At 48.3% G+C, this 13,056-nt stretch overlaps 1 protein-coding gene across 1 annotated transcript in view; it reads right to left on the bottom strand.

Annotated features, from left to right (window-relative positions):
• Positions 1-2,064: 2,064 nt before the first annotated feature.
• The window catches only part of LOC128836346 (NACHT, LRR and PYD domains-containing protein 3-like), a 104,689-nt gene continuing 93,697 nt past the window's right edge, over positions 2,065-13,056 (bottom strand). The window contains exon 12 of the mRNA XM_054026551.1: positions 2,065-2,473. Coding sequence (XP_053882526.1) covers positions 2,386-2,473 — 88 coding nt within the window. The 3' untranslated portion in view covers positions 2,065-2,385. The remainder of the gene's footprint in view (positions 2,474-13,056) is intronic.

Genomic DNA, 13,056 nt, shown 5'->3' with positions numbered 1-13,056 from the left:
TCAGCTCTGTGTTTGGCTGTTACACCCATGGAGAGGGGCACCTGCAGCCTGCTCAGCACCCACAGGAAAGTCACTGGTAACGAACAAACACTAGCCCCTCAAGGAGGCTCTAGCAGGCAGCTGTCTCGAGTCAGGTCCTGGGCCCCAGGCAGGCTTCTCTCACTCTGAGAGCAAGAGGTCTAGGCTCCCTCCCAGCCAGTTCTTACCTCAGCTGGGCAATCCCTTTTTAACCCTTCCCTCCAAGCCTCACCCCTTCTGCAGGTGTAGCAAGGCAAGGCTAAATAAGCCCATAACAGTTTGTTAAGCCAGTTTGAGGTTTGCACCACCCTGTTACAGCCCATTCCTGCCCCTCTGCAGTCAATGGGTTGTGCAGTTGACTCCAATGGCAGAAGTATTAGGCCTACAGAGTGAGTGAAATTCCCTATTAAGGTTTAATATCCTCTTAATACCAGCTTTGCTCAGACGCAGCTGTGTGGACATTGGGCTGTGCAGGGGAGAATCACCCAGAGTGTGTTAGGGTCAAATTCCACCTTGAGTTACCCCCTGTGCAGTCCTTTTGGCTTTTGCAGGAACAACCCTGGGCTGGCAGGAAGATCATAGGTCTCGTCCAGGCGTAACTTCTATGAGTCAGAGGCGTTACACAAATGTAACTGAGAGCAGAATTTGTACCGGCTCCATCCTTGTCTCGTAACAGAGGAATTACCATATAAGCCAATCCAGGATTAGCAGGATAAACTACTGCATGGCCTGCTTCAATTGCTATGAATTCATACACTAAAAAATCCAGTATATGGCTCCTCAGAGTGAAGAAACATTTTTTAATCAGAAGACAAACATACTTGGTAACCCCCAGAGAACAAGAAGAGACAAGGAGCATTAGGAAGTAGGTGGGTGACACCTTCTTGGCACTCTCATTGCTAGTTACTCCTCAGCTAGGCATTATCAGTCACCAAGCACCACCTGGAGGCAGACATGGCATATCAAATTCGGTCTCTGCATGGATAGAATGCTCAGATTTCATGGCCAATAACTTCTCCAATAGTTCTTGGACTGTCCCTGCAATTTCCTCACTCCCCAGGATTATTTTCAAGACTTCCCAAATTTCCGCTCACATGATCGCATGGTGTGGGAATGCTGTACAAGTGCCCACTGAGCGTGTAATGGCTCTTCACCTATAGTCACCCTTTGTAAAGTAGTTTAGGATTCTCCCAGAGCCCCTTTTCAGTTATGGAGGGAAAAGAGCTGCCCCATAGCTAAGGCTGTGTTGCAGTTTACAGCTGATTTTTCCAAACATTTTAAAATCCATGTGCAGTAGCAGATTGGTCTGAACATTGCTAGGGTGGAGTTGGTGGTTGAAACTTGGACTCATTTAGTCAAGTGGCTCTCGGGCTACAGTCCCCCACTATCCCCAGCCCTCTCCTCTCCAACATGACCTGCTTTTAAAGTGTGTATTTTCTTCTAACTGTTTAGCGCAGAGCTAAGGAAAGCCTAGTCCTGCTCCTGCCCAGGCCAAGCGCACCTCAGCTCTATGTGTTTCACTCAGACCCAAAGTGTGTGTTTGGGGATATTTTAATCAGTGTGTAATAGGGTCCGTGGCTCTTTTGTAGCTGTGAGAGCAAGTGAGTGGCTATGAGGTAAATGTCTTCACTTGTGCCTGCTAAATTAGTCGTGCACCGGGCATAATTAGAACAGTCAGCAGCATCTGTCTGGGCACTTGCAACTGGGTGATTGGCCATTAATCATCTCCCTGTCCTGCTTCTTTATTTTCCACTCCCAAATGAATCTTCATGGCCACCTACAGCACCTTTCTGATAAAGCCATGAGCACCCAGAGAAGGGTAAACAAACCCTCTTTTAGCTGCCCAAACTGTCATTTTGCCTGTGCAAGCTTCTTGACCACAATGAATAAGAAACTGGGACCCTGAGAAAGTGGTCTGGGAAGCATCCCTGAGGACTCCCCCAGCCTTGGAGAATGGGAGAATTCTTGTGCACAAGAACAGCACAAACTATGGCAAGAAATACAAATTCTGACGTGCAGCATCAGTTCTTGATTCATGATCTTTATTGGACTCCAGCAAAACTGATACAGAAATGTACATCTGGCATAAACAAATGTTGGAGATGGACACAGAAAGCTGTCTTAATAGCTGTGGGATTGTGTAAAACTGGAGGGGCGGGGGGAAGAAACATACAACAAAGAGTGACTGAGTGATTGGAACAGAATCATAATTCCACATTGGATCCCAGGATGATGGAGTCTCTGGGAATGGTGGGATCCCTCTTAGGAGGGCCAGGTTCTCAACTGTCCCTGGCTGCTGACCCAGCCAGTGGCAGGGCAGCCAGGCCAGCGCTGTCTCAGTGCAGTGGCTCCCGCTCAATACCTTGTCTATAATTCTATGTCCAGATTAGGTTTTATCTTTTTCACAGCATTCAGCTCTGCCCGCATTCCTGTAGTTAAATCAACATGGGTGAACCTGTGGGGAAAATAAGGAGAGAAAAACACATGCTAATTCTCTCTGCAGACATGATGCCTGAGCCCACAGTCCCTGTCACTGTGCTGCCCACCACTAGGGTCTTGCCCAGCTGCCTGCCAGAGCCCACAAGATCTGGGCCAATATCACTCCCCTGCCTGCTGAGCTCACTGCCAGCTGGTGTGTCTCACTTGGGGGAGGGGAGGAGAAGTGCTGGTGCAGTCTGTAGCCTGGCCTGCTCCCCCCACACCCCACTCACCCTGTGAGCTCTGGGCAGGGACAGCAATGTCCTTTCTGCACATAAAGGGCTGGATTGGGCAGCCCTTGCTCAGGGCGGTGAGCACTTACTGACACAGACTGTCCCATTGATCGCTGTGGGGCTATTCAGTGCTCACAGGGAGCAGGGGCTGCAAAATCCAGTTCACAGAACCTCTCCATGGAAGCAGCTTGATCTCAGCTCTCATTGCTGCAGGGGATCCTCACGCCCCCTCCCCACAGGCCTAGGTTAGCCCAGATGCTTTGCTGGCCTAGGATAGGTGGAGCACCATGCACTCTGCCCCAGACATAGACCTCCATGCTTCTCCACACCCCCTACATGGAGGCAGGAAGATGGTATGGAATTGGCTACATCTGCTTTCTATCACCCAAGGATTATTCTGTCAGGCAGCTAATGTAACACTAATTTTTCAAAAAGGGCTCTAGAGGCAACCCTGGCAATTATAGGCCAATTTGAAAGGAACTATTGTAAAAAACAGAATTATCAGACACATAGATAAACATGATTTTCTGGGGAAGAGTCAATTGGCTTTTGTAAACAGAAGTCAGCCCTCACTAATGTATTAGAATTCTCTGAGGGAGTCAACAAGCATGTGGATAAGGGGGATCCAGTCGATATAATGTATTTGGATTTTCAGAAAGCCTTTGACAAGGTCCCACACCAAATGCTCTTAAGGAAACTAACTAGCCCTGGGCTAAGAGGGAAGGTTCTTTCGTAGACCAGTAACTGGTTGAAAGATGGGAAACAAGAGTAGGAATAAACTATCAGTTTTTTTCACAATGGAGACAGGTTAACAGCAGGGTTCCTCAAGGATCTGTACTGAGAGGTGTGCTGTTCAACATATTCATTAATAATCTGGAAAAGGGGATGAACAGTGAAGTGGCAAAATTTCCAGACCATACAAAATTATTGAAGATAGTTAAGTCCAAAGGACACTGCCAGGAGTTACAGCGGGATCTTACAAAACTGAGTGACTGGGCAACAAAATGACAGATGAAATTCAGCATTGACAAACACAAAGTAATGCACATTGGAAAAAATAATCTCAGCTATACATATATAATGATGGCTTCTAAATTAGCTGTTACCACCAAGAAAGAGATCTTGGCGCCAGCATAGATAATTCTCTGAAAATTTCCACTCAATGCGCATCAGCTGTCGAAAAGGCAAATGGCGTGTTAGGAACTATTAGTAAAGGTAAAGAAAATAAAACAGAAAATATCATAATCCTACTATATAAATCCATGGTGTGCCCACACTTTAAATAGTGTCCAGTTCTGCTCGCCCGATCTCAAAAAGGATATAGTGGAACTGAAAAAGATTCAGAGGAGGACAACAAAGATTATTAGGGATCTGGAGTGGCTTCGATATGAAGAAAGACTAAAATGATTTGGGATGTTCATTTTAGGGATGAGATGACTAAAGGGGATATGATAGAGGTCTCTAAAATCATGAATGGTGTGGAAAAAGTGAATGGAGGAGTGTTATGTACCCTTTCACACAATACAAAAACCCACCCAATAAAGTTAACAGGCAGCAGGTTTAATACAAACCAGAGGAAGTACTTTTTCACACAATATACAACTAACCTATGGAGCTCATTGTCATGGGATGATGTGATGGCAAAAATTATAACTGAATTCACAAAAGGACTGGCTGAATTCATGGTGGATAGGTCCATCAATTGCTCTTAGCCAAGATGGTCAGGGACACAAGCCCCTGCTCAGGGTGACCCTAAACCTCTGACTAGCGGAAGCCAGGAGTGGAAGCCAGGATGGATCACTCCATAATTGCCCTGTTCTGTACACTCCTCCTGAAACTCTGGTACAGGCCACTGTTGACAAAGGATTCTGGAAAAGATGGACATCGGTGTGAACCAGTGAGGCAGTGATTATATTCTTATTTTCCCTCTGTCTCATTCAGTGCACAGGATGGATGATGCTCTCTGAATGAGCAGCCACTGAATATTCTTTTCATCCTCCTCATTCTGGCCTCAGACCTTATTTCCCACATGCTATTCAAACCCTGCACTGAGAACAAAAAAGACAGTTACCTTTTTCCATAACTGGTGTTCTTCTAGGTGTGTTGCTCATGTCCATTCCATATTAGGTGTGTGTGCTCGCCACATGCACCGGTGCTGGAAGCTTTTCCCTCAGCAGTATCCATACGGACCAGCTCTGGTGCCTCCTGGAGTTGCACCCGCATGGCGTGGTATAAGGGGTGCCACCGGTTCCCTTCACCCTCAGTTCTTTCTTGCTGGAAACTCTGACAATGAGGAAGGAGGGTGGGTCATGGAATGGACATGAGTAACACATCTCAAAGAACACCAGTTACTGAAAAAGGTAACTGTCTTTTCTACTTCGAGTGCTTGTGTAACCCACACACCTCTTGGGTGTGGTGTTCTGTCCCATCTAGTGGCACCGAGACCACTTAGAGAGAGAGATAAAATAAGTCTGCTCTACAGCCTTAGATAACAGCCAATTGGCCGCGAGATGCACTCTTATGGAAGAGTGTGCCAGACCCTGGTTTCTGAGATGCAGCAGGCAGTCTAAGATGGACTGCACCAAAGAATGCGAGGGAGATATGCCATGCTGAGACACCCAGTGGGGAAATCTCGTCCACTTAGCAAGGTAAGTCAGTCTGGTTGAGGGCTTCCTACTTCCCAGGAGGACTTGCTGGACCTCCTCCAAGCAGGTGCATTCCTCTGGGTTCAGCCATGGAGCATCCACGCCAAGAGGTGGAGAGATGCGATGTTGGGCTGCAGCAGCCGACCATGATCTTGTGACAGCAGGTCCGGTTGTTTGGGAAGGGGCCAGGGACGGCCCGTTGCCAGATTCATGAGCATGCAGAATCAGTGCCAGTGTGGCCACGCTGGGGCAATCATGATAGCCTGTACCTTGTCCCTCTTGATCTTTACCAGGACACTGCCAATGAGGGGGATCAGAGGGAATGCGCACATCAGGCTCCCTGACCATGACAGGAGGAAGGCATCAGAGAGAGGAACTCCCTTCAGACCTCCCAATTGGTCCACCATTGCAACAAGGTAAGTATTGCTGGGGGAATGGTCCGGTGATGACGAGGAGGAGGCCGGTGCTGTGGGATCTGCTCTGTCCCCCGGAGGGGTGGTGGGCTGTTTCTCCAGGACCTAATGAGCCTGGGGGGGGGGGGAGTCCTCTCCTCTGGGGCCTGCATCTGAAGGGGAAGACGGGATGCTGAGGCCAATGGACTCTCCGAGGCCCCTGATACCGATCGGGTGACCTGAAGAGACTGGGTAAACCCCCAGGAGTTCCAGGGGTACCAAAACATCGGCCACTGTCCCTGTGGCCATAGGAGCAATTGCAGTGCCAAAGATGTGGGTGGTACCGCCAGAGTCAGAACTTGTCCCGGTGCCAAGGATCCCCACTTGGTGCCAGCATCAGAGGCGGAGTGGTCACTGTCTGGCAACCAAGATTGGGAGGACCTGCAGTCCTTCCCCATGCGGTGCTGACTGCTGCATCCCAGTGTGGACTTGTCCAAACGGGACGAGTCCTTGTCACAGGACCTCAGTGATCAGCGGATTAGCATTGGTAACCCGGCGATCAACACCTCATACTGCTTGACTGGTACCAGGATCGGGAGCTAGACTGGGCCTGCTGACAAGAGGATCTCTTTGACCACAGGGATCTGTATGACTGAGATCGGTGCCAGTGTGCTGGTGACTGGTGATTCCGTTCGCACAAGTGGGCTTGTGAGTGGTGCCGAAGCATTGGAGACATAAGGGGCCAGTCTCGATGCTCCTGCTGGGAGGGTGTCTCTCTCTACAGGTCTGCGCCAGGTTCCTGGAGGGCCACGCCTGGAGTTTCACTGCTGGTGCCTGGAGTCCAGGGACCAGAGAGGTGTTCACTGAGCCTGCCTCCCAATATCCGAGGTGTGGTGGCTTCGTGCAGGCGAGCGCTTGCAGAAGGGCCCCTTCAATGGGGAGCAGGGTTGCTGGGGCGGGGATGCTCAAAAGGATCCCAAGGTAGGCTTTCCCCTGGAACATGACACCACCTGAGCTGGTCACAGATCAGAGTATCCACCACCTGTGAGAAGGTAGGATAGTACCTGGTACCTGTGGAGACTCACCCTGTTGCCCCTGATGATGAGAGATGCGATGGTGTAGGTCTGATTGCGGGAGTTAAGGATCCTCGCAAGTGCCTAGTCCTGGGTGGGGACTTTAACACTGCCCTTGACTCGTGTGGCCCTACTGGCAGACAGACTTGCTAGGCTTCCACAGACATCTTCAGGATCATCGACCATCCTTTCCTGGTAGAAGTCTGGCATGACCACCTGGATGATTCCACTACCATCACCTATGCCTGGGTGGAGGAGTCTCAGTCATGGCACTCCTGCTTGGACCGCATCTACATCTTCTGTTTTACCATCTTGCAGGCCCACTCCTCCAGCATATGGACAGCCCACTTCTGAGATCACCATATGGTGACTGTGATGGTTGTGTTAACACCTGAGGGGCCAGGGCCCGCCTACTGGCATTTTAAGAAGAGCCTGCTGGAGGAGTGGGCTTTGTAGCATCCTTCTGGGAGTTCTGGCTGGAGGGGGCATGGGCATGCCTTTCTCTCAGTGTGGAGGTGTTGGGACACGGGGAAGGTGCACGTCAGGCTCCTTCTCCACGTCTACACCCAGGTGGCCAATTGGAAGAGATATGATAATAGAACAGTCGGAGTGGGAGGTTATAGAGCTGGATCGGTGCCTGGCTGTTTGCTCCAGGAATCCATCCCTCTGCAGGGAGTGTCAGGAAAAGCAGGACAAACTCCAGGTCCTCGACAACCATTGGGCCCAAGGCACTTTTGTTTGGTCATGTTTCTAGCTCCTTATGGAGATGGATTGCAGCCCCTGCTTCACCTATGCCTGGAGAGGAAGAGGGGTGCCAAAAAGCACGTCACCTGCCTCCTGGAGGATCTTATAGATCTGGTGGAGATGCAGGAAAGGGCAAGGGCTTTCTACGCTAATGTCTTTTTCCTGGATCCAACCGACGCTCACACATGTAGGATCCTGTTGGATGAACTCCCTCTGGTCAGACTGGGCAACGGGGATCAGCTGGAGCTTCCTTTCACTCTGGCCAAGTGCTCGGAAACCCTCCCTCTGATGCCGGCCAACCAATCTCCAGCCATCGACAGGATGACCATGGAGTTCTACTGAATGTTTTGAGATGTCCTTGGCCTGGACCTTGCCATCACCTGGGCCAAGTCCTTGGGGAGCAAGGTGCTCCCCCTGTCATGCAGGAGAGCCTGGTCACTCTGCTGCAGAAGAATGGGGACCTCCACGATCTGAGGAATTGGCACCCAGCTTTCCTGCTCAACATGGAATATAAGGTCATAGCAAAGGCCATCTCGCTGCAGCTGAAGTCCGAGCTGGCGGACGTGATCAACCCCGACCAGACCTACATTGTCCAGGGGCAGACCATCCTCAGCAACCTCTAGCTGGTCGAGGACTTTCCTCATCTCAGTGAGCTGGACTCACAGATGGTTCTGCTGGTGTATGCTGATGACATACTCCTTGTGGCCCACGAGCGGGGAGACCTGGTGCAGGTGGAACCTTGCAAAGTCATGTAATCAGCAGCCTCCTCTGCTCAGGTCAAGTGGGTTAAGAGCTGTGACCTGATGGTTAGGAACAGGTGCAAGGGTGCCATGTAGCGAGGGGAGGGGAGGGCTGAAGTCCCCCCAACCTCCGCGAATTTCATACCCTAGCTGGGAGCAACACCGCTTGCTCTGTCCTCTCCCCCACTCCCCTCACCAGCCCGGAGCAAAGTGGCTCACTCTTCTCCTCTCCCTGGGCTGGCTATTTTTTGCTCAGCCAATAGGAATGCAGAAGTGTATCTGACAAAGCCAATAGCAGGGCTGGGAGCTTCTGACACACTTTTTTCAAATTCATTTTCTTGAAACAAACAGGCTCAGCGTCCAGGGAGTGGTCAGGGGAGGGAAGGTCGGAAGATGCTTGCTGCAGATTTCATCCTGATCTGCCCCTCACCTTCACATGTTGACATGGTACAAAGGCAGGAGCAAGCCCCTTGTGACACCAGTAGACACAGGGCTACTCAGGCAGGGGAGGGGGCTGCTGCCCCAGGCATATTGAGGGGATAATTATCCCCACAGACAGCCCAGCTTTGGAAATTTCAGGCTGCAAGAGCGGTGCTGAAGGATGACCACCTGAGATCTTTCCCTGCTGTCAAGAAACAAACATGTTCTGTCACACCACAAACCTTGTTTAAATTACACTTAAAACATTCCCATTTTTTCCAACTCTCTAATTTTTTGGAGGAATGGCAGTACCCTCGTGTGGTGATTTAGTCTACCATTTAGTCCCACTTGTCTGTAAGAGTCTTTCCTTTGCCTACAGTGGGTTTTGGGTCAGGTTACCAGGTAGGGCCATATAGGCTGTTACACACAAATGCTGATTCCTCTGTGAATGCCTTGATCTTACTAAAACTCCCCAGGGTTGCATTTTTCTAGGGCCTTTTCCCTAGAACACCTTTTGAGGAGCTGCTGCTCCTTAATATATGTGCAGAATGATACAAGCAATTGCTTCTCTTAATCAGCCATTTTATAGCTGTGTTCTGCTGTGCTGTATCTCCTTGTCTTCCAACTGGTAAGTAATCTTAGCTCCTGTTTACTTACTCTTTAATATTTCTGAGGTTGGCAGAGTCTCACAAAATTGAGATGCATCCGAAGAAGTGGGCTGTAGTCCACGAAAGCTTATGCTCTAATAAATTTGTTAGTCTCTAAGGTGCCACAAGTACTCCTGTTCTTTTTATTGAAGTGATATTTACTCTTTCAAATCCTTCCAACTTAATCCTTTGTATTTATCATAACTATTTGTTACTGTCCCCTGTTTTATAAGGAAGGCCAAAAAAGAGTCTGTTGCTGTTCAGAAAAATGTTTATTTAAAGCAAGCCCTTCCTGAAGAGGGCGAGGGCAGAATTTCTGTGAAAGATGAATTGTTGTTTAGAGAAACTCCTGAAAGGGGGACACCGCCTAGCAGAGTCAGCCAGACCCTCAAGCCAGCAGGAGCAGCGACCCCTGGACACTGATGATGTCATTAGAACATTTTCTAAAGTTTTGAATGGGCATTCTCTCCTCTGTGCTGATTGGCTATTTGCTTCAGTTCCCTCCTTCACAATCTTTTCACATCAGCTTCACTCTACAGATGCCCTTCTTACCCTCCTAATTCCTCCCTTTCCCCTTCTCACTTGTTCTGTCTCCCCACCCCCATCCTTCTCCTGTATTTCTAGTTAGCTAATCCATGCCTAATTCTACCAACACCAAAACAAAACAAATTAAATTTGTGGAACTAACATGCCTTTTGCTGCTGTGACATTGTTCTCACCAATCATACGTTACACCCCCTTCCTTTATACTGTGTTTGTGTTGTCTATTTAGATTATAAACTCTGTGTTCGTTCAGTGCCCAATACAATGGGGCCACTTTCTTGACTGGTCCCTAGGTGCTTCTGTAATAAACATGACATAAATTAATTAATTAATTAATCTCCTGACAGCAGAGGACTGTAGGGACTCAGGATTCCTAGGTTCAGTTCCAGGTTCAGGAGGGGTGGGTGCTTGATCTACATGTAGGATAACAGACCAATTAGTCTGTTAGCAGGTATAGGACTCTTCTGCTCCTGTTCTCACCTCCCTCTCTGATCCTATCCTACCCATATCTATGCCTATGTAGCCCTTCCCTCCTTCTGTTCCTTTCCAACCCCTGCCCCTGGCTTCTGTCCCCTCCCATTGTGCTTCCCTCCTTCACTGGCTCCTGTTTCCCACTGTTCCCTACTCCCTTCTGATTACGGTTCACACTCCCACTTTGCTTCTCCTCACCCTCTGGTTCCTCAACTCCCTTCTCCTCATGTTCCCTCACCTCATGTCTGTTGGTGAGAGAGACAAACTTTCAAACTACACAGAGCACTTCCCTCAGAGTACCTTTCCTAGACCTGTAGAAGAGCAGGGGAAGTGCAGCCCAGTGGTGACTCCTAGAGCAAGGGGTGGGGGAAAGGAAAGTGGATGTGGCGATGGTTGCTTTGAGAAGGGAAATCACTGATACAGGGAGTCTTTGACAGCAGCTGGTGTTTGCTCTCCTCTGAAGGGTGTGTAATGGGGAGTGGTACCTGCTCATCATCAAGAGAGAAGGAAGAGGCTAAACATCATGGAAAGTGGGAATAAAAGAAGAAAACAAGCAGCCCTGAGATGAGTCCTATTCATCTGCATACTGCCAGGTAGAGCTTTGAGGCCTTGCTTGAGGACTCATGGGGATAGATGGTGTCAGAAGCAACTCAGCCCTCCAGGCACTTTGTCTGATGTACTTGGGAGAGGATAGGGGGCCAGTCATTAGAAGTTAGGGGCATTAACCTCAATGGTGGACAGCTGCTACAAAAGGAGGCTGATTTTGCTGTTCATTCTGCAGGTGATTTTGGGGCAGATTTTCAGGAGAGCCCAGGCCTTTTGAAAATCTGGACAAAAGTGTCACAGTGGGAACAGCTGAGTGTAGAGCTCTTTTGAAAATCTGGCCTGAAGTCCCCAGAGTTTCCCTGGATCTCACAGGTATGGGGTGGGCCTTCTGCCTTGCAAGAAGAAGAAACAAGCAGAAATGTATTCAAATAGAAAAGGGAAGAGCCACAGGTTTGTTTGTTGGTTTGTTTTTAATATGTCTAGCATTGGCATCTGCTCTCACCTGCCCTGTTTGTAACTGTAAAAACACACATCGCTATTCCCAGCAGGGTGCATTTCAAAAGGTATTTCATGAAACTGGTTATTTCTCTGAGCAGATACCAGCTTCAGCCCCAGCCCTGGGAACTTCAAAAGCAGGCACCACGATGGATGGGGCTTAGATGGGGTTGATTAGAATCCTCAGTGTCCTGGGGCCTATTTTGTTTTTATTCATTGCATATGAAAATTTGTGTGTCAAAAGTCATTAAAATGCTCTAAAAAAAGAATGCTGCAAGCTAAAGAATAAGAGTGCATTTTAGTAAATACATTTTAATTAAGAGCTGGTTTTAAAAAATTATACCAAAGTGCTGGGGAGTTAGTTATCTTGAGTGGGCCCAGCTATATTTACATTTCCAAAGCTGGCAGGTCGGGCACATATAGAGAGTCCTTCCTGTAAGTGGTGGAAAGAGACTTAATTTTCAGATTGTTCTTGTGTAACACACTGTACCTCAGGATAGCACCCTGCAACCCTGATATTCATCATTCTTATATGGTTGTAATGTTTCATACAGGGCATGTCACGTGAGGTATCATATGAGAGGCCATGATCAACTGAAACCCATTGTCCTGCTCAATTATGTATATCATTAATGTGTATGAAGTTATGAGATTTTGCTATGTGATTCTTGTTGAAATGTGTTGTAAGTTTGAGAATCTCTACTGCCAGGTGGGTGTTAACCGACCATTAATTAACTCTATGACTCGGTTGCACAAGTCCACACAATGGGTGTTTACCTGATCACTGTGACTCAACAAAGCCCATCAGGCATGCAATCACTATGATGCAGCAAAGCCCACCAGGGAATGTCTTGGCAAGTGTCTTCTAGGCACATTCTCTAAGAATATAAAATAGGGGACAGTGGCACCATGCTGTGGCCTTTCTCCTCCCCCACCTACGCTGGAAGCAACAAGGACACTGAGAACACAAGAACTTCAACACAGGAGACTAGTCCCAGGTTCAAGTAAGAAACCTGTGTATTATGAATTGTAACATTTAGTGGGGTGAGAAAACTGCTTGATCTAAATACTGCCTAGTGTTTTAAAATTTAAGATTTAGATTTAATTGGGGTTGGTCCTGCTTTGAATAGGGGGTTGGACTAGATGACCTCCTGAGATCTCTTCCAACCCTAATCTTCTAGGATTCTGTAATTCTGAAACCTGTAATTGTGTGTTTACCTTTTATTTTCTTGGGTAACTACCTCTGACCTGTTATGCCTACCACTTATAATCAGTTAAGCTCCATCTTTCTATAGTTAATAAATCTGTTTTATATTTTACCTAAAACAATGCATTTTGCTTGAAGTGCTTGGGAACTCTCAGCTCAGGTTATAAAGCCTAGCGTATATCCTCTCCACATTGAGGGCGGGGCGGACTGGGTAATAAACTTATACTGGTCAGGCTTCTGACTAGGGCAAGACAGTACAGCGCTGGAGAGCAAGACTGGGGAACTAGGGCAGCGGAATTGGCTGGAGCCTCTCTATTGTTGGTTTATGAGTGGCTGGGAGAAGCATTCATGTAACTCAGTTGGGTGTGTCCCTTCCTGTGGATGTCTGTGTAAGTGCAGTTTTT

Source organism: Malaclemys terrapin, chromosome 4 (genome assembly GCF_027887155.1).
Source record: "Malaclemys terrapin pileata isolate rMalTer1 chromosome 4, rMalTer1.hap1, whole genome shotgun sequence".
Classification (NCBI taxonomy): domain Eukaryota; kingdom Metazoa; phylum Chordata; order Testudines; family Emydidae; genus Malaclemys; species Malaclemys terrapin.
This window is presented reverse-complemented; position numbering and strand designations above follow the sequence as displayed.